The 25,266-nt window shown below is 40.5% G+C and overlaps 1 protein-coding gene across 6 annotated transcripts in view; it reads right to left on the reverse strand.

Annotated features, from left to right (window-relative positions):
- Positions 1-2,481: 2,481 nt before the first annotated feature.
- ATP8B4 (ATPase phospholipid transporting 8B4 (putative)) overlaps positions 2,482-25,266 on the reverse strand; it is a 267,404-nt gene continuing 244,619 nt past the window's right edge. For 5 of the 6 annotated variants that reach the window (XM_060096819.1, XM_060096815.1, XM_060096816.1 and 2 more), the window contains 5 exons: positions 23,586-23,669; positions 15,153-15,398; positions 9,238-9,376; positions 6,297-6,427; positions 2,482-4,626 (listed from right to left, as the gene is read on the reverse strand). In XM_060096819.1, coding sequence (XP_059952802.1) covers positions 4,234-4,626; positions 6,297-6,427; positions 9,238-9,376; positions 15,153-15,398; positions 23,586-23,669 — 993 coding nt within the window. In that variant the 3' untranslated portion in view covers positions 2,482-4,233. The remainder of the gene's footprint in view (positions 4,627-6,296; positions 6,428-9,237; positions 9,377-15,152; positions 15,399-23,585; positions 23,670-25,266) is intronic. The other variant, XM_060096817.1, reaches the window with a different exon arrangement.

Here is a 25,266-nt window from a genome sequence, read left to right on the forward strand (position 1 = left end):
TGTCCCCTGCATCGGCAGGCGGACTCTCAACCACTGAGCCACCAGGGAAGCCCCTTCAGATATATTTTTGATACCCATCTCTCTCTTCTCTTTTGGAACACCTGTTATGCGTAGGTTGGCACATTTTACATTATCCCATAGATAGCATATGTTGCTTTCATTGTTTTATTTTTCTTTCTGTCTGCTGTTCTGACTGGGTGATTTCCATTATTCTATCTTCCACATCACTTATTTGTTCTTCTGTGTCATTTAGTCAGCTATCCATTGCTTCTAGATTGCTTTTTATCTCAGAAATTGAATTATCCCTTTCTGATGGTTCATCTTTATAGTTTCTAGTTCCTTGTTGCAATGATCTGCATTTCTATCAATCATCTTTCTTAGTTCAGTAGCATTTTTATTACCACCTTTTGAACTGAGGATCTGGTAGACTGGTGAGCTCTGTTTCATTATTTTTTCTTTCAGGGGATTTCTCTTGCTCTTTTTATTGGGAGTAGTTTCTGCATTTTCATTTTATCTAACTTTCTGTGTCTCTATGAATTTAGGAGGAACTGTCATCTTTTGTGGGCTTGAAGGGTGTTTTTATGTGGGAGCATCCCTGTGTAGACTGTGTGTGTGTAATATCTTTGGTGAGAGGGTTGATTGTGATATGGACATCAGCCACATCTTTCCTTAGGGTGCTGGCTGTTTTCCCCTTGATAGGGGGTGTGGCTGGTGTTGGGTCTAAAGTCAGTGCAGGGTGTAAGGTGGGACTTCCTGTCCATGGCTGTTGCCGTCTTGTCAGGGGTGAGGTCTGGTCCCCAGTAGAGTAGAAACCCTGATATTCAGGCTCAATCTGGCTCTGTTCCCCGACTGCATGCCCTGACCCAAAGGAGGTGATTGCTAAAGCAAGTGAAGCCCATGCATTCACAGAGGATCGATGTGTTGCCTGTGTAGGCCTCTGCAGCTCCACCTGGATGCAGCCTAAGGTCACATCCCTTCCCCTGTTGTGTTGGTCCTAGATATAGTGCAAGGTTGTGGTGTGGAGTGGCTGGGCCAGAGCATTCACTAGTCTAGGACTGGGGTTGGGGCTTTGTGACTGCAGGAATTGAGGTGGCTGAGCTGCTGCCAGAGATCTGGGCTGCCTCTGTGGCAGACATCTCCCAGGACCTGTCTACCCCAGATCCAGTGCTAAGCTGCAGTGTGGAGTGGGTGGAGCTGGAGCACTCACTGGGCTGGGAGACTAACTGTGGCATGCTCCTGCAGCTCCGCCCAAGCACGCATTGACAACCACCACCACCACCCTAACTGGGTCACACCCCAGACCCCAGTCTGTCTCTGTGTAGCTATCCCAAGTATTTTCCCAGGGCTGGTTAGCCCAGATCTCATGCCAATCTATGGTATGGAGTGAGCAGGAGTGGGTGTTTGCCCCATTCAGATTGGGGAGTGCAGTGAGGTGACAGCTGCCAGTGCAAGTCTCTCTCTGTCATGATTGTTGGTGAGACAGCACACGCACACTCCTTGGAGTAGAGCCTGGGCTTCTCCAGCCCTTCCACCTGTCCCAGCAGTTCTCCCAGTAGCCAACAGGGCTTGTCTCCTCCGTGCTGTTCCAGAGGACTGGGACACCCAGATTGTGGCTCGACCTCCTCGCTCCCCCAGGTGAGGGTCCACCAATGCAGAACTTCTTTTCCTTTCAGATTCCTCTCAGGGGTGGGGGTCCCTACCCTATGCATTTTTTCTGTCCTACCTTGTTACGTGGAGATCTTTCCTGCAGCTTTGGTATAGGAGTTCTTCTGCCAGTTTCCAATTAGTTTTCCTAAAGAATTGTCCCATATGTAGATTTTTTTCTGATGTGTTTGTATGGGGAGGTGAGCTCCACATCTCCTACTCTGCCACCTTGATCCCTCCTCTGGGAAACACAATTTGTAATTGCTTGTAAGAGTTCAAAACTTGGACAGAGACTTTAAAAACACATAGTTATCAACTTTAGTCCTGAATATAGAATTTTTTCTTTCCAAATAATCTGATAATGTTTATGTAAATCTAAAATTGTACTATTCCCCAGTGCATCACCATCACCCTTCAGGCTTTTTTATCTTCAGGCTCAAAATAATCCCTGGCACTTGAATGACCTCGCAATGGGTATGTGAGTTCATTTGGATCTCATGGGGCCAAAGTAAACTGATAAATGTGTTTCTCTCACAGCTATCCACATTATCTGTTTATAAACAGCCTTATTTAATTTGAACTGAATTTGCAAATGTGGACCATTCCTCATCTTTCCCATCCCTTAAACATAGATCAAATTGGTTCATTTTATTCTTGACTCTGATCCTAAGAATGATGTACATTTTCCCTAGGCATGTAAAGGACAGAAAAAAAAAATCAGTTGATCAATGGAACAAAATCTCTCCCCAATGAGTTTCCAATAAAGAGACTAAACATCAAACGCCACAAGTGCCAAAATATTTAATAAAAGTTTGCAAATCTTTCAAAAATGTTACAATGCAGTGAAACTAATGACAAATTAGACACTGAAAACTAACATCTAGTTAAGTCTATGCAGGCATGTAGGAGAACAGGGAATATCTAAAAGCATTAACTATGATTAAACCACTGTATTAGGCTCTTTTATATATATCTCATTTGATCCCATTCAGGAAAAGTTATCCCAGACTTGGAAATTAAGGCCAAAAAAAAAAAAGGATTGTGTGATCCATAATATCATGCTAGCCCATTATCCATCAAGCCCAGCTAAGGGCCATCTGACTCTTTTGGGAAATATAACTTTGACCAATAATGCAGTAAGGACTAGATTAAGGATTCTGTAAAGTTGGAGGATGATTTATAGAAAATTGATAAGGCATGATGATCATTTATTTTTGTTTTCTGATAGAGAACTTTACCTCCAAGGTTATAGTTACTATATAAAAATACCTCCAAGGTTATTTCCCTTTAGAATACTAACCAGTTTTAGATCTTACTTTGCAATCTCATTTCATCAATGCCTTTTCCACTGATTACTTAAATTCCAGTTCTTCACATTTGCTCTTGTATTCTGATTGAGTTAAATGGCACTTAACTCATCATCTATTCACGTGAGAATTATGTTTTCAATGATTTAAGAATTTGTGCTTTGACAATCCTCGAACAACCACATGAGGTAGGTAGTATATCCTCATTTTACAGAGGAAGAAACTGAGTCTCAGAGGAAGCACATTACCTGCCCAAGCTTACAGAGGTAAGAAGTGACAGAACTGGAGTTTGAACACAAATATGCATGAATTCTTTTACAGATACTATATTGATGACTCACATATGGACTCAAATTTGGACTGAAACATCTCCAAAAACTCAACCTCATGTGTTTGAATTATAAATGACAGCTGAATATCAAAACCAACTAACTCTGAATGACCTAAACCTGCATATTTAAATAAGTAATTTAAAAGGCTGTTTATTAATTTGTTTGGTTTCAAATCTGAACTTTTTAAAACTGGAGATGTTGAAAGTATCTGCACATACATTACATGGAATAGTATCAAAGTGTGAAATTCCAGTGCTTTGCTGAGTCCATTAATAGCTCTAGATGAGGCAGAGAAAATAACTACTGAAGTTGTTATAAAAGTCATTGAAAAGTAGTTAGAATACTTTCCAGAGTCTCTCTTTGACATTTCATGAACATGTCCCTGATAATTTTTTGAATATATTTGACCAAATTGTCAGCCTATTCCACTGTAAAGATGTTCAGTCTACTTCATCTCTAGACTAGTAGAAAAATGTGGAATACCAACATGTTTTTCTAATCTTCGGGCATGAAGGTGATTTGTTATCCTGGCTGAACACACAGGTAGGGATCAAGACTGGACAGTGACAAGCTGCTGTAAGTCTGGAAGCACCTTAGTGTACAATGTGTACCTTTTAAATCTTAAAAGTGTATCTTGGGAAAGGCTGATCTTACATATAAGTGTTAATCTGTCACAAGGATGCTTTTCAGCTGGGATATATACCTTGTGAATGCACCCTTTTATTCACCTGAAGACCCATTCTCTGTATATGCAGATTTACAAGTGTTTCTCCATAAATAAGATTCTAAAGTACAGATCGATTGGTATCTAGGTTGATTAAAAAAACCTGTGCTGGTATTGTGAGGGTTTTGTCCACCAACTCATGAATTGGACAGTGACCTCTGACCTGGTTTTCAGTAGAGCACATCTCTGTTGGATGGCACTGGCCACTGTCTGATACAGATTTAGGTTAAGCGAGGCCATCTGCCCCACCCCTAGCCCCTGATCTTAAACTCTGGAGCCAGTTAATTTCAGCTCCAGCCAAAGTGAAAAGATAACTGTGTGGCTCAAATTCATCTTGACTCAGTTTCACCGTTTTATCCTGGCTAAAGCTGCTCACTGTGTCTGTGGTTTTCTTACATAAATTTTCAATCCAGCTAGTGCTATTATACAGTGTCTTTTCCAACCCTGATGTCGGGGGTGGATTTTTAGCTCGCATATTTTTTCCAGATGTGATAAGCTCTCCATAGCCCTCTTGGTGCGCAAAAGCATATCCAGATCTTCTCGAGCTTGATCTCCGAGTCTGAGGCTTTCGGCTACGCAGGGGTCTTGCCTTCTTTTGAGCCTTCTGCCACTGGCGGATCTGGAGACAAAGGAGACCCAGAGTGAGATGAAGCATCCACATGATAGACGCCACACAGTTGGCCACTTTGTGAAGTGAGAGCCTTTTCTGTAAAAACAACATCAATGATAACCAAGTACTCAAGTTCACTGCAAAATCAAGTTTTTCACCTAAAAGCCAAGCAATTTTCTACCCAAAAGATTACACTGGATACTGGTGAGTTTTTGTCTCTACTGAGAGACTATTAAGCAAACAAGAAGTGTTAAGACAAATTTCATTATTGTCCCCATCTCATACATCCACCTTAAGTGAACAGGAACATACTTTTGTACAGAAAGATTTTCTAATGTGCACCAGCCAAGTACAGTCAGTATAAAAATTTACAGATCCATATGCCCCAAATAAGTCTTTCCTCTCTCTTTTAGAGGTTCTCAGGATCCAGTAGTCATTAGTAACTGGACTAAGAGAAAATTAAGAAAATGAGAGTCACAAAATTTCAAACTCTTGCGGTAGGTCGAAGTACCATGGGATTTTCAGTGTTTTGATTTGTTTGGGGGTTTTTTGTGGTCGTTTGAAGAGCTCAACATTGTTTGGGTGTGTTTCTAGCATTTCTTTCATTTCGCTATAACGTTGAGGAGGAAGAGATCCAAGGTTTGGTGCTCAGCACCTTGTTCTTTAGGTGAGCTGATCGATTGCTTGGCTTCTGACTTTCATGTCGGGAGAAAGCCATTAAGCAGAAAATCATGATGTGTATAAACATAGGAAGAAATGAGCATCATCTTCCTTCAGCTCATCCATCATTTTCTGAGTTTACAGCAGAATGAGCTCACAGAGCCAAAGGGAAAGGACAAACATAAGAGGGGAATCCACGAATCATTTCAGAAGAAATCTCTTGGTACTTTGGCCCCAGAACATGAAGGATTTCATGATAAGGGAATTTCTACCTCAGTTCTTCTCAGCATCATCAGCCTGGTCACTCACCCCCTCAATATTTCCCCCTTCTCAAGACATAGCTACAAATGCATCTCCTCTTTCTCCTTTTCTCATCTATATGGGTCCTGACCTAATTTGATATTGTGTTGCTTATACTCCTCTGTCCATAAAATACTGAAATATGTTCTGTCAATCCCTTGACTTAGGTATTTCTAGAATCTGTTCTTTCTGTTTTTCTTCTAACTGTATATTTTCCAATCCAGCTATCATGTTGCTGTTCCCTTTCTTAATCTGTTCAGAAAGTAACCTCTCTCCCATGTTTAACAATCTGCTACTATATTTCTACAGAAATTTAGAGCCCCTTCACCTCATACTTTGCTTGTCTTTCTTTTACTGTACCCTTTACTTTCCCCAAGTCAGTAACTTTCCCTCTAGCTTGCCTTTGCCTTGGAGCAAATGTCCAAAATGCTGCCAGCAAGCTTGTTTTTTAAAAGTCAACTTTTAAAAATATCCAATTTAACTTGTAATTTATGACTCCCCACCCACATTTAGTGTAGACAGTTATCTTCATTGGCACTCCCAGGGCTAGTATGTTCAGTTGTGGGCAGTTCCAGCTACTGTGATGTGATGCCATGCACCTGTAGGTGTTTGCTGATGGGAAGTTCATTAGCTCTTCTCTGGACTTCTAATCAGGCAGAGGTCATGATTCCAAGAGCAAAGAACCAACCCCTCAAGTACCCAGCAGCACTACAACATACCTGATCACTCAGGGTTGGGAATAAATCCACCTTCAAAAATCTGAATGCCACCACAGGCATAACTGAAGCCACTATCGTTAAGAGAATAACAAGCCAGATGCACTTCTGGGTCAAGGAATGTCGTGCATTTCCTATTATTAAAGAAAAATAAACACTGTGATTATAAATAGAACAGAATTATTGAATTAATTGGTTTTTTGTCTATTCCCATAAGGTCTTTTTTGAAAGGGACTTTTGGACTACCTAGGAGAACCACTGGGTATCTTCCCCAGTATATCATATGCTCAGTGGTGATAAAAGTGCAAGAATGGTAAGATCACCCTTGGGAACTGCTTCATGGCCTGATCACTAGGGGACTGCCAGCCAGAGCCAAGCATTCTCTGATCCAGGCTCAGTCCAGCTTCACTCATGAAGCAGAATTCTCTCATCCAGCCTCAAAATCCCTCAACTACAAAGCAGCCATTATTTTTAAAGGCACATTTACCCTTATGGATTCAAACAAAACTATCATATCAAAACTAAACTACACAATGTATGTTCTGGATGCAGGTACAATCTCAAATACTGGTCTTCTCAACTGGCTATGTCATAAAAGTTGAGCTGTATCTACTACAGGGTCAACCTTTTAAATTCAGGCAACAGCCCCCAAAAACCTGCCTCAAAGGGACTTACCAATCTCTCTAGTGTTCACTCGGTTATGAAGTACTCAAGGTTCCAAGGAGATCCGAGATGCTCCTGGGTTTGTGAAAAGAGCATTCTCCACACTGGGAAACCACTGATTCAGCCATTCAATATTCTAGTTCAATTGAGTAGTGAAACTCATTTCCAAGCCTGGAGCCAGTTTTCTTATTTTATACTCACACCTCATATACTGGGATGTTTGTTTAAACAAAGCAATAAGGGTCAGTAAGGCAGGCAGACAAACTATATGGAAGATGTCAACCCTACTTGTGAACTGTTGTTCCTGTTGGTTTTCTAGGCATATGGTACCTCCAATTATCCAGGTTCCCCCTCCCAGTGCTATAGTTAACACAATTTTAATGGGCTTTGGGTGTGATGCTTGGCTCCTTATTGGAATGTCTGCATTTTCTGTCTTAGGAGGATAGACTCTGCCTACCAAAGAGCACTTGATTCCATTTGCCTGGGCAGAAACAAATTTGACTCAGTAAATTAAATGTCTTTTTGAGCTCCCTGAAGCTCAGTACCCCCAGGCATGGCTGGAAAAACAAGCATCACTTTAAAACCACACGCCTGCTTGCTGCTGGCTACTAAGGAAAAAAAAATTTTCTTAAACCTCAATGTTGATTTAAGTTTTGAAAAGTCTCATTGGAACCCAGTAATTAATTCCTGGAATGGCATGTGCTTAGAGAGTGGTCCCCACACAAACTACTTTCTCCAGTTGAGGCATTCCAGTCTCATTATGCATGTTCGAATGCTGTCTTAGGACTTCTGGTTAATGCACTGAACTTTCAGATTTGGCAACCAAAAAGAAAAGAAAAAACTTAAAAGTAGTTTAAATGGCTCTCTTTTTCCTAATATGTTTATTCTTATTTACAACCATCATGTTTATACATGGTTGGAATCTTTTGATAAATAAAGGATTAACATTACATGTTAAGTAAGAGAGGTACAATTTAAAGATTTCCATGTACACACAGAGGAAGGCAAAAATTGAATACAATACTCTTAAGCATATACATGCATTTAAATGGAATTGCAATTTCAGGTGCCTTTGGAAATGTATAACCTTATAATTGCTCTTATTTTGCTTTCTACATGAATCAGTCTTCTAAGAATTATTTTTCTAGACTGGATTTCCCAACTAGTGGATGCAAATCTGTCTTGCCTAATCGAGCTCAAGTAGGTTGTCACTATGTATCTCTCTTTTCCACAGTTTGCTGGGATGAACTCAGAAACATCCCTGTTACCAACTTATTTCACACACACTAGAGATTTCAAAACTTCTTTAAAAGTCTATTAATAGCCCCACTGTGTAAATAAAGCTCAGTGGCCCTTGCTGGGAATCAGTTTGAAATGTGGAGTGCAATGATAGTATACTCCAAAGATAGACCAGATATATACTCTTTGTAGAATCATAGAATCTCAGGGGTTTAAGGGATTTTAGGAGGTCTTTTGCTACCCATCTGCTGTTCGATGTCCCCAACCAGTAATCAAGCCACATTTGCTTTAATCACCATCTTCATCATCATCATGGCTAACACTTACTAAAAAAGTATTATGTACCAGGCTACGTGCTAAGCATTTCATATGCATTATGTCATTTAGCCCTCACCAATTTCCTACAAAAGTAGGAACTATTAACATACCCAAGTTTAGAACTGAAGACATTAAGCCATGAAGAGGAAAAGAAACTTGCCTAAGGCCACACAGCTTATAAGTGGCAGAGATGACACTTGAACACTGGCTACTGCACACAGAGCCTGTTCTTGGCGCCACTCATGGACTATGTCCAGCAATTTTTAAAAGGCTCTAAATTACACATCATTTCTTTTCTAAATACAAATAAGTTCCACAGGTAAACTTAGGCAGAAATATTGGTGATAATGTGGCATAAAAGGGAAAGCCTGGCATTTCTTTCTCTTCCCTCTATCATACATGAACTTCACGGGGTTTCAGGTATCCCTGATCTATATGTCCTATGCCTGTTATTTGGAAAGGGACAGTCTACTGCATCTGGGCTGTTAGGAACCTGTAAGCAGCTATCTCAGTGATTCTGCATCTAGTAGGGGCAGCAAAACCTAACCTTTTGGAGCTCACTTCAAGCCTGTAAGCCCTCAGATGTCTGGCTCAATCCATTCCTAGAGACAGAATTATTGGTCATCCCTAATCCCACCAAAAAAAAAAAAAAAGCAAATAAATTACAAAGACAAATAAATGACAACTTGACACTAGGCCCCAGCAAATAGTAGGACTCACTTACCAACAAATGGAAACTGTCTTGGGAAGATGCCAAAGAGGCCATTACTGTGCATGGTAAATAAAATGGAGAAATACGTGGCAATGCTGCCCCAGATGAAGACATGATTAATGACAGTCCAGTAACTGGTATCCAAGGCTATCTGTAAATAAAGTCAAACACAAAGGGGAGATTGTTGAGGATTAAAAGAGCATCATTTTCCTGAGTAATGTTTCCTCAGAACTGTTCTGTGAGAAGACAGTGGCACATGTCTAGTTTCCAGCCAACCATAGGCCTTACCACTTTCTGCACAACACAGGGGACTAATGTGACATTCCTGGTAGACAACTGACTTTAAGACTTATATCTGCAAGCCATTATATCTAGCAACATTGAATCAAAAATCAGGAAATAAAATGTTAAACTTCTTTTAATTGAGAAATAAGAAAGCAGAATGGTTTCTAATTTCAAAGCTACTTTCCAAATTGCTCTCAAAATTTTTCTATTGGAAAACTATTTTTCATAGTGAGCAAGTGCAACATTTTAAAATCTGTACATAGGGCTTTCCTAGTGGCATAGTGATTAAGAATCCACCTGCCAATGCAAGGGACACGGGTTCGAGCCCTGGGGTGGGAAGATCCCACATGCCGCAGAGCAACTAAGCCTGTGCACCACAACTACTGAGCCTGAGCTCTAGAGCCCTCGAGCCACAACTACTGAAGCCCGTGCACCTAGAACCCATGCTCCGCAACAAGAGAAGCCACCACAATGAGAAGCCCGCGCACTGCAAGGAAGAGTAGCCCCCGCTAACCACAACTAGAGAAAGCCCGCATGCAGCAATGAAGACCCAACGCAGTCCCCAAAATAAATAATTAATTAAAAAAAAAAACCTAAAAAAAAATCTGTACATAGATTTTTATATGACCATTTTGACACAGGTATAATCTGTTTACATCAATATTCTAATTCATTTTGGTTATCATTTCTCTTAAGTTATTCAAATAATAGCAAAGAAAAATTCTTAATCCACTTTTGGCGTAAAATTCAGAAGCTGGGGTTCATGGTGATCTGGGAACATGCTCACAAGCCCTTCTCCCTTCCAATAACTTGTTATGGCAGTGCAGCTGCAAAAGAGTAACCTGTTATGGGGAAACCAAGACAGCCACTGGTGAATATGAACACTTGAGTTCTCAGAGAAAAAAAAGTAGGTTCTAGCATCCTTATTTGCATATCAGAGGCACCAAATGGTCCAAGCGAAGGTTTGCATTTCTAGCACAGTCTGAAGCAAGGCCACAGATTTATTGCCTGCCTGAGGGGGCTCTACCTACATAGTAAACAGATTCCTCTCTGCACATGGAGACATACTTCCCCTTCCCACATGACGTTTACTGTCCTTTAAAATGATGCCCCATAAAAAGAATGCTGGCAGCCTTGATGAAACTGCAGGGGTGCTAAAGGGACAGCCTTTACTTCCCTCAAGAGGCCTGAGAACAGACAGCCCTGCTTTCCATGCCTCAGCAAAGAGATGCTGGCTTTCCAGTTCATTTGTTGAGACATTAGACCAAAATCTGCAGCTGTACCTTTCACCACCTGTCAGTTCATCACCATTAAGAGACACCAGGGGCCTGACCTGTGTGGGTATGAGTAGGCAAAGAAAAATCACAACCAATTTAAGAGGAGGCAATTGAAAAAAAAACAAGAACAGGTGGCTCCTGTTGAGGCAGAACTAATGGGAAAGACAGACAAGCACTATAACAACAAAAAAAGTAATAAGAACTCTTAAGGAGATGCAATTAGATCATAGTAAAAAATTCTGGAAGAAATAAAAGCATTATTTCTGAATTTTAAAATTCAGTAGAGAAACCAAACAATAATAGTCAAGTGATGAGAATTGAATTAATATTCTGGGAAAAACAAATGGAAACAATATTTCATAACTGGGCAAAAACTTGAAGAAATGGGAACCATGTGCAAAAAGATATGAGACATGGATGGCAAATCCATAGATGTCATATCCATGGGCCCAATATAAGAAATGATGGCATCGTAGAAAGAGGAAAAGAAAGAAAGAGAGAAGTAGCAATCAAAGAAATGACAGAGAAAACTGCTCTGGGATAACAAACAGCAAAGATTTTCAGATTGGGAGGGTACTGTAAATTCTAGGAAAATCAATGAAAGAAGTTATGTTCTGGTGACATTTGTGAAGTCGAAGGATACAGAACATAAGCTTCTAGACACAGAAGATATTATTTACAAAGGAAAGAGAATCAACTTAATATCAAACTGCTACACTGAAATGGATGTAGTGGAAAATCATTTACAAAGTTCCTAAAGAAAAATGCTCTGATTTAAGAATCTTATGCCCATCCAATATATCATTTAGTAAAGATAAAGAAAGATTTGAACTCAAAAGTATAACATCTATGTACCCCTTCTGCAGAAATTACTCAAGCTTAGACAGAGAGGAAAGGATGTTAATGCTGCTCTCAAAATGAGCTTATTCACAAAATTCCTGAAACTTATTGTGTGTGTTAAGGACAGCAGTGTCTGATTGAAGCCATGATTTCATGATGGTGCCTTAGCTGTGTTAGAGGCTTCCAAGTCACTCCATTATCTCCTCCTCTGCTACAGAATTGAACACAGGGGAACTAGGCATGGAGAGTTCACAAAGCACCCATATGCTTTATTTAGTTGTGAAACAGACAAACAGAACTCCTCTTTCAGCGGAGAAATCTGGTTCTGATTTTGGATGCTACCTGTCTGACTGAATTTTGGACTTGCAAGATGTCAAGTGTTAGATGGCTTTGGTTTGAACTTAATGATACTCACTTAGATGGACCAAGGCATGGCAGAGATGCCATTTAAATGCAGTATATTTACATCTGATTCATTCAATCTATTAAATATTTATTGAGTCATGAAGAGAAAGTCTGGGGTTTAACAAGATCTTTCATTGGATATAAGAGGCTAAGATTTGTAAAACACATTGTTTATAGGATAGAAAAAGGACTCACCACAGGCAATTCAAACTCTATAAAAATTAAGCCCTTGATTTATACTTTCCCCTCAAAAAAACACCCCCCCAAAAAAAACCACACACACAAAAAGACAAAAAACAGAGGTCACGTGGCTTAATGTATCCACCCAGAGGTACAGACTTTAATGGATTGGAAAGCTTTTGTAAATTCTAACTCAATATCTAATGGTATTGTCCACCATTTGCATAAAAGAGGAAATAGAAACAAACTCAAGATGCCCGAAGAGGATCAATGGATCATCAAAAATCATTCTTACCAGATGGAAATGTAAATTGGTGCAGCCACTACAGAAAATATTAGGGAAATATTAGGGAAAATATTAGTTCCTCAAAAAATTAAAACTAGACTTGTCATATAATCCAGCAATCCCACTCCTGGGCATGTATCTGGACAAAACTGTAATTTGAAAAGATACATGTACCCCAGTGTTCATAGCAGCACTGTTTACAATAGCCAGGTCATGGAAGCAAGTGTCCATCAACACCAAGTAGCCATTGACAGATGAATGAATAAAGAAGATGTGTGTGTGTGTGTGTACACCCCCACAGTGAAATACTACTCAGTCATTAAAAAGAATGAAATAATGCCATTTCTAGCAACATGGATGGACCTAGAGATGATCATACTAAGTGAAGTAAGTCAGAAAGAGAAAGACAAATACCATATGCTATCACTATATGTCAAATCTAAAATATGACACAAATGAACTTATTTACAAAACAGACTCACAGACATAGAGATCAGACTTGTGGTTGCCAAGGAGGAGGGGGGTTGGGAGAGGGATAGATTAAGAGTTTGATATTAGCAGATGCAAACGACAGTAAGTCCCCTTCATACGAACCTTCAAGTTGCGAACTTTCAAAGATGCAAACGTGCGTTCACAAGTCCAATCACGTAAGTTAGTTCATGTGTCTGGCGTACATTGTCACGTGTGCGCATCCTCTACAACTGGTTGTGCTTTTGTGTACTTTACTGTATAGTACTGTATGGAGTACAGTAGTACAGTATCTTTATTTCAAGCTAGATCTGCAAGAGGACGACTTCATTGAACTCCTTGCTGTGCAACACGAGGAGCTGACTAATGAAGACCTGATGGAATTGGAGGCCCAGAGAAAGGATGAAGAGAGTCAAGAGGAAGAAGAAGTAACTGAAGAACCAAAGAGATTCATGATGCAGGAAATGGCAAGGGGTTGTTTTTTATTTGAGGAGGCACTGTTAGTTTTTGAGGCACAGGACCTGAATGTAGAATGGTACATGAAGGTTGCAGCGGTCATTCAGAATGCAGTCCAGTGCTACCATGTCATCTATGACTAGAAAAAAAGAGCTACTACCCAGACATCACTGGATCGTTTTTTCAAGAGGGTGGATAGATTGAATCCAGCAAGGAAACAGAACCTGTGCCATCAACGTCAGGCGTGAGTGAAATTGCAGCTTGTCCTCCTATTGCTGACGATACTTCAGCTCTACCACCTCCCACCTCCTCTCCCTCCTCGAGTCAGTAACTCTTCTCGCCTGTTCACTCGATGCCAGCCCCTGTATGCCAGCTGTTGTACTGTACTATTGTACTTTTCAAGGTACCGTGTTATAAGATTAAAAATGTTTTATTTTTGTGTTTGTTTTTTATATATTATTTGCGTGAAAAGTATTATAAACCTAATACAGTACAGTACTATATAGCTGTTATGTTAGTTGGGTACCTAGGCTAACTTTGTTGGACTTAGGAACAAACTGGACTTACGAACCGAACGCACTCTCGGAACAGAACTCATTTGTATGTAGGGGACTTACTGTATTATATACAGAATGAATAAAGAACAAGGTCCTACTATATAGCACAGGAAACTACATTCAATATCCTGTGATAAACCATAATGGAAAAGTATATGATATGTATGTGTATAACTGATTCACTTTGTTATAAAGCAGAAACTAACATACCATTGTAAAGCAATTATACTCCAATAAAGATGTTTAAAAAATATGAAAAAGAATATATTTATGTATAACAGAATTACTTTGCTGTATACCAGAAACACAACATTGTAAATCAACTATACTTCAATAAAATGAATTTTTTTTTTTTTTTTTTTTTTTTACTGTTGAGCCTTCTTTTAATTTATTTTTTTATTTTTATTTTTTGGCTGTGTTGGGTCTTCGTTTCTGTGCAAGGGCCTTCTCTAGTTGTGGCAAGTGGGGGCCACTCTTCATCACGGTGCGCGGGCCTCTCACTGTCGTGGCCTCTCCTGCTGCGGAGCACAGGCTCCAGACGCGCAGGCTCAGTAATTGTGGCTCACGGGCCCAGCCGCCCCGCGGCACACGGGATCCTCCCAGACCAGGGCCCGAACTCGTGTCCCCCGCATTAGCAGGCAGACTCCCAACCACTGCGCCACCAGGGAAGCCCAATAAAATGAATTTTTAAAAAATCATTCTTACCAGGAAAACTATGAATTTGAGATTCGGATGTGCCACATACATAGAATTGAACCTCTTGATAATTCCACAGAAATGTACTGCCAAGTAAACGTTATATCTCACTTTGAAACCTGGAAGTTACTAAGTCTTATAGAAGTCATGGGCAAGTTTCTGTTATCATTGGAAAAATTTTCTTCCAAGAAGACAGCACAAGGAGGAAGTAGTAGTATAATCATTTCTCTTCACATACAACATGCAGTCCCAAGAAGTGATTGATTCATTGTGAGGTTTCCACTAACATGGAGGTTATAGACATCCAATGCTAATCTCCTACATCTGGAAATTTATGTTAAAGCTTCCTGTTTTAATCTCAAAATGTGTAGTTAAAAAGAAAACCCCAGTATTCCTTTAAAATTACTGTCAATAAATGAAACAGAATTTTAAAAGGTGTAAAGAGATCAAGTTAAGATATTTTCACCAGTAGGTTACCTGCACACTGACCACAATGACCAAAGATGTGGCCATGGTCACTGCAAAAGACTGGTAGTCTGCAATGTGCTGTCCATCTTCTCCAGCCACGTTGTAAAAGGCCCCATACGGGATGAAGAAAAGGGCTAATGAGGTGTAGATTCCATGTGCCATGCAGATGAAAAATTTATGCTTGTTAAAAAGTAGATTCAGCTGTCCAGGTTTGTAGAGCTGGGGACAATCCATGCTATTCTGGTCATTAACATCCTGTCAACAGAGTTACTTCAGTGGAAGAGGCTTGAGAATTTAGAGATACCCTGAATTTCCTATCTCCAGAAATAGCACATGCATATCTAAGCATGCCCTAATATACACTAGTCATTATTTTGTTTTCATTCCCACAGTAACCCAAAGGATAATAAAATGATCCCTATTTTATATAGGGAACTTGAATCTCCAAGAGAGATTCATGAGAGGCCACACAGCTCTTATGGCAGAACCAGAACTTGATTGCACACAGATAGTTGGCTGCAAATTGAAGTTTTTTTTCCTGTACTCTCCTGCAGCTGCATTCATGCTCCCAGAATTCTAGTACATCCTGTGCAGCCAGTGGGCCCCAGGGGTTAATTGCCAACGCAGTGAGTGGTAGTGACCAGGGGATGTCAGCAGAGAGCTGCAGAGTCAGAATTGGCCAACCTGAGTTCCCAACTTTGGGGGAAGCCTGAGCAGGAGAAAGGGAACTGGGAAAGGGGGAACTGAATGTGGGATTCCAGGTGGAAGGGAGCTGAGCCTGAAGAGGTGAGTGTTCTACCCAGGGAGGATTCCACGGGCAGTTACCAGGTGTTCAGGACAAAGAATTTAGACGGAATGAGAAGGAGTCATGTCTGGGCCCAACAGAGTCCTGGGAGAAACTAAAGCTGTGCTTCTCAAACTCATGTACACACTAATAACCTGGGGTACAGATTATAATTCAGTAGGTTTGGGGTGGGGCCTGAGACTGCATTTCCAACAAGCTCCAAAGCAATGCTGATGACCACACTGTGAGCACCATAGCCAAACACCCCAGCCAAAAAGTATGGCAAGGACTGACCACTGGCAACATCACAGGATCATGGGTATGGTGAAGCAGGCAAAGAGGGAGCAACATAGGCATGAACTCTGGGAGCAGACCAAGTTCCCCTTCCTGCTTGTGGGATGACCCGGGCCTTGCCAAATGGAGTCCCATGAAGAACACTGATACAGTCTCTTTGGGAAGTCCCATTCTGAGATGCTAGTGGGTGCTTCTCTCCCCAGTCCAGTGACTGATAAGGTTACATACACAGGCTTTGAAGCCAGACAATCCTGAGTTCAAACCCCAGCTCTGCTGCTTAGCAGGGGTGTAGTCTTGGACCTGTCACTTAAGCTGTGTGAGCCTCAGTTTCCTCATCTCCAGGAGTATAAACGACAGCATCTCCCTCACAGGATCACTGTCATGATGAAATGGGTATGTATTCAGCAGAGCTCTTACCACAGTTCTTGTAATTAAAAAAACAGATGCTTCTATAAATAATAACAAAGAATGATGATAGTAATAGTAACAACAGTAATAGTGTTGCAATCTCAGAGTCAAGTGGCCTACTGCTAGGTTGAGTTCTATCACATATTGGCCATGTGACTTTAGGAAAGTAACCTGAACTTCTGAGTTTTGGTTTCCTCCTTATAAAATGAGCAGACACATTGGGCTTCCCTGGTGGTGCAGTGGTTGAGAGTCCGCCTGCCGATGCAGGGGACACGGGTTTGTGACCCGGTCTGGGAAGATCCCACATGCCGCGGAGCGGCTGGGCCCGTGAGCCATGGCCGCTGGGCCTGTGCGTCCGGAGCCTGTGCTCCGCAACGGGAGACCACAACAGTGAGAGGCCCACGTACCGCAAAAAATAAATAAATAAATAAATAATAAATTTAAAAATAAATAAATAAAATAAAATAAAATAAAATAAAATAAAATAAAATAAAATGAGCAGACCCATAGATGGTCATTGAGGCCTTCCAGCATAGCATCCCATGATCTGGAGATCAGTTTAAGCACCAGAGTTGACAAAGCAGGAAAGGATAGGCGTATACACTCAACTTGATGGCAATAAGGGGCCTTACTATACACACAGTTGACTCTTGAACAACATGGGTTTGAAGTGAGCAGGTTCACTTACACACAGAATTTTTCAATAAATATGTACTATGTGATCCACTGTTGGTTGAAACTGCAGATGCGGAATCATGGATGTGGAGGGCCAACTGTATAACTATAGGAGGATTTTTGACTGCATGGGGATGCGGGCCAAGGTGAGGGGGACCCCTACCCCTTCTCTTGTTTCAAGGATCAACTGTATATTTTTTCTCTATATCTCTTAGCCCTTAGGTTGTTTCCATATCTTATTTATTATAAATAATACTGCAATGAACATAGGAGTGCATATATCTTTTCAAATTAGTGTTTTCGCTTTCTTCAGATAAGTACCCAGAAGTGGAATTGCTGGATCACTTGGTAGTTCTATTATTAATTTTTTGAAGAAGCTCCATACTGTTTTCCATTCTGTTCAGAGTTTATACTTAATCATAGTTCAGTCTTGGTAGGATGTATGTTTCTAGGAATTTATCCATTTCTTTAAGTTGTCCAATTTGTTGGTGTATATCTGTTCATATTAGTCTCTTATGATCCTTGTATTTCTGTGGTCAGTTGTAATATCTCCTCTTTTATTTCTGATTTTATTTATTTGAGTCTTCTCTCTTCTTTTCTTGGTGAGTCTACCTAGAGGTTTGTCAATTTTGTTTATCTTTTCAAGGAACCAGCTCTTAGTTTCACTGACCTTCTCTATTGTTTTCTTAGTCTCTGTTTCATTTATTTCTGCTCTAATCTTTGTTATTTCCTTCCTTCTACTAACTTTGGGCTTTGTTCTTCTTTTTCTAGTTCCTTGGGTGTACTTTGGGCTTCGTTTGTTCTTCTTTTTCTAGTTCCTTGAGGTATAAAGGTAGGTTGTTTAACTGAGACGTTCCTTGTTTCTTGAGGTAGGCATTTATTACTATGAACTTCCCTCTTAAAACTGCTTTTACTGTATCCCACAAATTTTGGTATGTTATATTTCCATTTTAATTTGTCTCAGGTTTTTTTGAATTTCCTTTTTGATTTCTTCTTTGACCCATTGGTGTTCAGTAGCATGTCACTTAATCCCTACATATATGTGAATTTTCCAGTTTTCTTCATGTAATTAATTTCTAGTTTTATACCACTGTGGTTAGAAAGATGCTTGAGATGATTTCAATCTCTTAAATTTATTAAAACTTTTTTGTGGCTTAACATATGATCTGTCCTTTAAAATGTTCCATGTGCACTTCAGAAGAATTTACATTTTGTTGCTTTTGGAGGGAATATTCTATATATACATTGGATGTATCTGGTATAACATGTCATTTAAGGCCAAAGTTTCTATATTGATTTTCTGCCTGAATGATCTATCCATTGATCTAAGTGAGTATTAAAGTCCCATCTATTATTGTACTGCTGTCTATTTCTCACTTTATGTCTGTTAACATTTGTTTTATATACTTAGGTGCTCCTATGTTGAGTGCGTAAATATTTACAAATGTTATATTCTATTGTTGGATTGATTCCTTTATCATTATGTAATGCCCATCTTTGTCTCTTATTAGCCTTTGTTTTAAAGTCTATTTAGTCTTATATAAATATAGCCACTCCAGCTTTCTTTTGGTTTCCATTTGCATGGAATATCTTTTTCCAGCCCCTCACTTTCAGTTTCTGTGCGTCTGCATCTAAACTGAGTCTCTTGGAGGCTGCATATGGATGGGTCTTGGGTTTTTTTTTTTTTTTAATCCATTCAACCACTCTATTTGTTTTGATTAAAGAGTTTAGTTCATTTACATTTAAAGTAATTATTGATAGGTAGGTACTGATTGCCATTTTGTTAATTGTTTTCTGGCTATTTTTGTAATTCCTTTCTGTTCCTTTCTTCTTCTCTTGCTCTCTTCCTTTGTGGTTTGATGACTTTCTTTAGTGATATGCTTATATTTCTTTATATTTTGTGTATTTACTATAGGTTTTTGCTTTGTGGTAATACAAGGCTTATAAATAAAACCATATCTATAATAGTCTATTTAAGTTGATAACTGCTTAAGTTTGATTCCATTCTAAAGCTCAACATTTTTACTCTCCCCCCACATTTTATGTTTTTGATATCACATTTTACATTTTTATCTTGTGTATTACTTAACTAATTATTATAATCATAGTTATCTTTACTACTTTTGTCTTTTAATATTCATACTAGCTTTATAAGTGATTAAACCACTACCTTTACTATATACAGTTGACCCTTGAACAACACAGGGTTAAGGGCAACAATGCTCACACAGTCAAAAATCTGAATATAACTTTATGGTTGGCCCTCCATATTCATGGTTCCACATCCGTGGATTCACCCAACTGTGGATTGTGTACCCACACAGTTCAAAACTGTGTTGTTCAAACCTTTTGACTGAGATTTATTCCTTCACATGTTTTCTTGTTACTAATTAGCACCTTTCTTTTCAGGTCAAAGAAGCCCCTTTAACATTTCTCATAAAGCTGGCTTAGTAGTGATGAATTCCTCTATCTTTTGCTTGTCTGAAAAGCTCTTTCTCTCTCCTTCAATTCTGAATGATAACCTTGCCAGGTACAATATTCTTGGTGAAAGTTCTACCTTTCAACTTTGAATATATCATGTCACTCCCTTTTGGCCTGCAAAGTTTCTGCTGAAAAAAATCTGCTGATAGTCTTATGGGGGTTGCCTTGTATATAATAAGTTGTTTTTCTCTTGCTGCTTTTAATATTATTTCTTTGTCTTTAACTTTTGACAGTTTGATTACAAAGTGTTTTTCTGTGGGTCTCTTTGGATTCATCTTATTTGGAACTCTCTGAGCTTCCTGGGTCTGGATGTCTGTTTCCTTCCCAGGTTGGGGAGGTTTTCAGTCATTATTTCTACAAATAGAATTTCTGCTCGGTTCTCTCTCTCTTCCCCTCTGAGACCCATATAATGTGAATGTTGGTCTGTTTGATGTTGTCCTGTAAGTTCCTTAAGCTGTCTTCACTTATTTTCATCCTTTTTCTTTTTGCTGCTCTGATTGGGTGAGTTCCTGTCTTCAAGTTGACTGATCCTTCCTCATGTTTCATCTAGTCTGTTGTTGAACCCCTGTAGTGTATTAATCAGTTCAGCTCTTGTATTCTTCAGCTCTATGACTTCTATTTGGTATTTTCTTATATTTTTCATCTTTTTGTTGAAGTTATTGTGTTCATGCGCTCTTCTCCCTCTTTAAGATCTTCTAAGATCATTGCTTTTCTCTGTTTCTTCATTTTGTTTGACTCTCTGTGTTTGTTTTCATACAGCTGACAAAATAAACACTTCTCCCTGTCTCCAAGAGTGGCCTCATGTAGGAGATAAACCTTATTGTTCAACCCTGCCCCAGCTCTTTGTTGTCTCTGAAACCTTCATGCTTGTTCAAACAGCCTATTATATTTTTAACAGCTCTCAGTAGTTGAGAATGTGCCAAGACATGTCAGTGTCAGGGTCAGATTACAGCACCTAGATTCAGGCTGATTGGAATCTAGACCCTCAAGCAGCAGTTTTTAAAACCATGCAAACATATACCTGTGGGACTGAAAGAATGAGCCTCGCTGGCCACGAGAACCAGGCAATCTAGGAGGTTCCCTATGCAGCAGTCACAAAAGGCAGGGCTCCAGATTAATGCATAAGCTCTTTTCTGGGAGATCGCAGAAAGCTGGAGCAAGGCAGAGGGAGCAGACCAAGATGGCATCCACAGCTTACATTCCTTGAGAGCAGCTTCCTCAGCCACTAGGAGTGTGTCAAACCTGAAGTCTGCCCCTCAGGCTGAAGCTCCAGGACAAAGAGTTCCTTTTTCCAGAAAGACTGGGAGTGTGTTTCAGTCTGCTGTCTGTGCAGTGCCCTGGGGGTAGCCTGCCAAGAACCAACTCTTCATTTGCTACTGTTTCATGGGACCCAGGAACGCAAGCCCCCAGCCACAAGAGCCAGGTGATCAAGTGGTGTCCCCTGGGCAGCAGCTACAAGAACCAGGGCACCAGACACATGTGAAGCTCCTCTCCAGGAGACACTGGAGCTCTAGAATGTGGCATAGGGAGAGCATGAAGATACTGCCTGCCCTCTGAGGTCTCTGGAAAGGATGACAGTCAGCCCCTAGATGCATGCTTAATTAGACGGCTGCCCCTCAGGCCTCAGCTATAATGATTAGCTAATAGGCCTCCTTCACAGAAAGACTGAGCTCCTGAGTCTGTTGCCTCTTGCTCTGCCCCGGGAGGGGTGGTAGATATTTAATAACTCTCTCTCCACTGGTTACAATCCTGTGAGACCCACGAGTGTAAGCCCCACTGGCCACCAGAGCCAGATGATGTAGAAGTGTTCCCTGGCAGCAGCCGTAAAAATCAGGACACCAGATAGGAATATGAGCTCCTTTCTGGGTAACGCTGATTACTATAGTCCCATGGGACCAGGAATGCAAGTTCCCCTGGCCTCCAGAGCCAAGCAGTCAAGAGGTGTCCCCTGGACGGCAGCCACAAAAATAGAGGCACCAGACACATGTAACAGCTCCCTTTCAGGAGATACTGGTGCTCTGGAGTATGGCAAAGGGAGAGTACAAGGATGGCGCCCACCAATCTCTGTCCCTGGAGTGTGTTCCAGCGGGCTCCTAGATGGGTGTGTTCAATAAGATGCCTTCCCCCAGGCTGATGATTTAATATAAGCTGGTGAGCCTCCATCACTGGGCATGATCTGCTGCCTCTGAGCTGGGCCCAAGGAGCAAGGGGGTCTGAGCACACGGGCTCATTCAGAGCCATTTCTTAGATTGCTTCAGTCTTGTGGGTCTTGGGACATGAGCCTCATTGGTTTTAGGAGGTTCATCTCTCAGGTGCAGGTGCAGGTCTTAAATGTTAAGGTGCCCAATGTGGGGTGCACACCCTTCACTCCTAAGGGAGAAGCTTCAGGTTTTGAGTTTTCTCCCTGTTGAGGACTGTCATGCTGAGGGCGGGGGTGGGGTTTATGGTGACATTGTGTGCCAGCCTCTCCTCTTCCATGTGGTTTTCTTCAGCCAGGCTTTAGGGTTTTTTAAGAGAAAATTTTACCTTCTGTAGCTGTAGACCCACTGTGTCCATAGGAAGAGGTGAGTTCAGGATCTTCCTATAACACCATCTTGAATTCTCCCCTTATTATATATTTTTTCAAATTGCACAATAACCATCTTTTCCCAGAAATTGCTTTATATTTAATACTTTACCCCACATTCTGGGCAGCTACAAAGTACCAAGGAAAGGAACAATTGTAAACATGGACACTTAGAAATGAATGAGTTTAATCCCTTACATCTAAGGTCTTCAAGAGTTCATTACTTTTTGTAGAATTTCACAAAATATGTTGTTCACAAACTGCCCTTTTTACATACAAGAAGTGAGGCTTACAACTGACTACAAAGCCTCAGAATGGGAGAGTAGAGTGAGCTCATAATGCGAAGATTTATATTTTGCAATAGATGGCTTTGGGCCAGAAAATGAGGCCTAGCAAATGGATCTAACAACAGCCTGGAGAAAATCTGGTCTCTTTAAAAATACTTCAAAAAAATTTTTTAAACAATACACTCTGTGCCATGGAAGCTCCTCTGGCTAGCCTTTCACTTCCCCATAGGCAGCCAGACTTTGTCCCCACCCAGGAAGTACCCTCCAAGGGTCTGAGTGTGCCAAGGATCTACCATTTTATAAATGATTCCCTCCCTTCTCTCCCCTCAAGCATGTGGAGCTAAACCAAAGAAAACTGCTCACTTTCTCTCTCCATGGCTGTGGGGCTCCGTGTCTTCCTCTCCCATTGGCAGGGTGTTCCTTTGGCCTGGAGTTCCTGCTCTGGGCTGTGCTGGACAGTCTCACCACAGATGCTAGCTCTCTGCATTCCAACCCAGCTCCATGATTTTCTATGTATCACTGCATGGTTCTCTGCACTTTCAGAGGCTAATACAGTATTCCCTGGTGTGTGAACCACAGGTACTAGTTCTGAGGCATACTGATCAGTTCTACATGAAAAATAAATAAGTAAACATGCAGTTCTATGAGTTTGGGAAATGCTGAGCTACAATGAAATTAAAGAGACTGTTTCTTGCAGGATGTCTCAGAGCCTTTAGAGAAATAATGTAGGGTGTGAATCTTTAAGAGGATAGTAATCAAGCTCTGATCAGAGGATCTTTTGGTGGAGGTGGGAGATCTGGAAGGGTTTTTGAGCCATGCAATACCTATTAAAACAACTGCATTCCTAGGACTCTTTCTATGGTTTGTGTCTTCTACTTAGAAGCTAAAAGCAACTAAAAGGCATCAACAGAGCAAAATACGTTATAAAGGCAGAGAAAAACACATACCTGGTCAAAAATCCCCATGGCTAAAACAGGCAGTGATGTGTAGACAATGTTAAAAAGGGTAATGAACCACTGGTCATAGACAGTCTGAAAAGAAATGAACACATCAGTGAGAAACATCATCCATAGGTGTGAGAATATTCACTTTTAGGCTCTTGGACTGACTATCTCAATTTCCTGAGTTGGACGGGAGTTTGGTGTTAGAGTCAGACAGACATGAGTTCTCCCCAGGCTCTGTCTCTTATCAGCTCCACTGCTTTAGTGGGGTACTAGATCTTTCTAAACTTCAATTTCTTCATCTCTAAAATGAAGCCATACTCTCAATTGCAGAGTTGCAGTGGGGGTGGATGAAAGGTTATCATACATGCAGAACACATAAAACAATGCTGGACACACACAAGGCCCTGGCCCCTGTGGTGGGTTATTTCATTCTTTAGGTTTTTAATGGCTTATAGTAAGTCCAATTACCTGATCTAAGCAATAAGCAAGGATCCGCTAACATCTTCAGAGGGAGATACGAAAAAGAACCTGTCAGCCCCACCCTCTGTTCAAATGGAGAGCTTTTTCTTGGGAGTGGTTTAAAGCAAGGTGGACCTGGAACTAGCTGCTCACTACAGTGGGTATAAATAAGACAATAAACATATCCCTTCACCCCTATAGAGAGCACTTCCCTGCATGCATCTCACTAAAAGTCAATGAGGCATGTGAAACAGTCATTATATCCCCATTGTATTAATAAGTACCTAGAGATATAGAAACAGAATGTAATAAGTGTTATAGAGCTTATCACAGGCAAAGGCAAAAATTAAAACCTAGGTCTCCAGATCCTAACCAATGTCTGTTCTACCACTCTGTCATACATTCATTCATTCATTCAATATTTATTAAGAAACCACTGTGTGCCAGGTACCAGGTTCTAGGCAATGGTATTTGAACATGATACAATCAGATAAAAATTCCATATGAAATATGCCTTGTAATGGTGTCAGGAAACAGACAATTTATACAATAATGAAGATATATATATATATATATATATATATATATATATATAGTTGGTGGGTGAATGAGTGAGATGGTAATCAGTACTAGGGTGGAAAAGGGGATAGGAAATATAGGAGGGCTGTAATTGTGATAAGGTGATTGGAGAAGGTCTCACTAAGAAGTAATATTTGAGAAAAAATCTGAAGGAAATAAAGAATCGAAATTTGCAGCTTTCTGGGACAGGAAAATTTCATACTGCAAGTAGAGTGCATGAAAAATCCCTGAGGCATCAGGTATGCATCTGGTATGTTCAGAGGTCAGCAAGACAGTCCATCTGGCTGGAGCAGAGTGACCTACAGGGAGTATAATGATGTCAAAGAAATAAAGAGGAGGATCCTATGGAGGTAACCATGGCTTGTTCCCTAAGTCAAATGAGAAGACATTAGAGGATTTTGAGCAAAGAAACATCCTGATCCGATTTGTATTTTAACCTGAGCACTCTGGATGCTGTGCTGAGAATAGACTGAAGAGGGGCAATTGTGGAAGTTGGGAAACCAATTAGGAGGCCACTGCAGTGGTCCAGATGAAAGACGAAGGGGGCTGGATCAGGTGATCAGCAGGGAGAAGTGCTAGATTTCGAATACATTCTGAAGCATATTTTATTCTTAGGGCAATTCTGAAAGCAATGAGGAATCTTAAA

This window comes from Mesoplodon densirostris, chromosome 4, assembly GCF_025265405.1.
Source record: "Mesoplodon densirostris isolate mMesDen1 chromosome 4, mMesDen1 primary haplotype, whole genome shotgun sequence".
Taxonomy (NCBI): domain Eukaryota; kingdom Metazoa; phylum Chordata; class Mammalia; order Artiodactyla; family Ziphiidae; genus Mesoplodon; species Mesoplodon densirostris.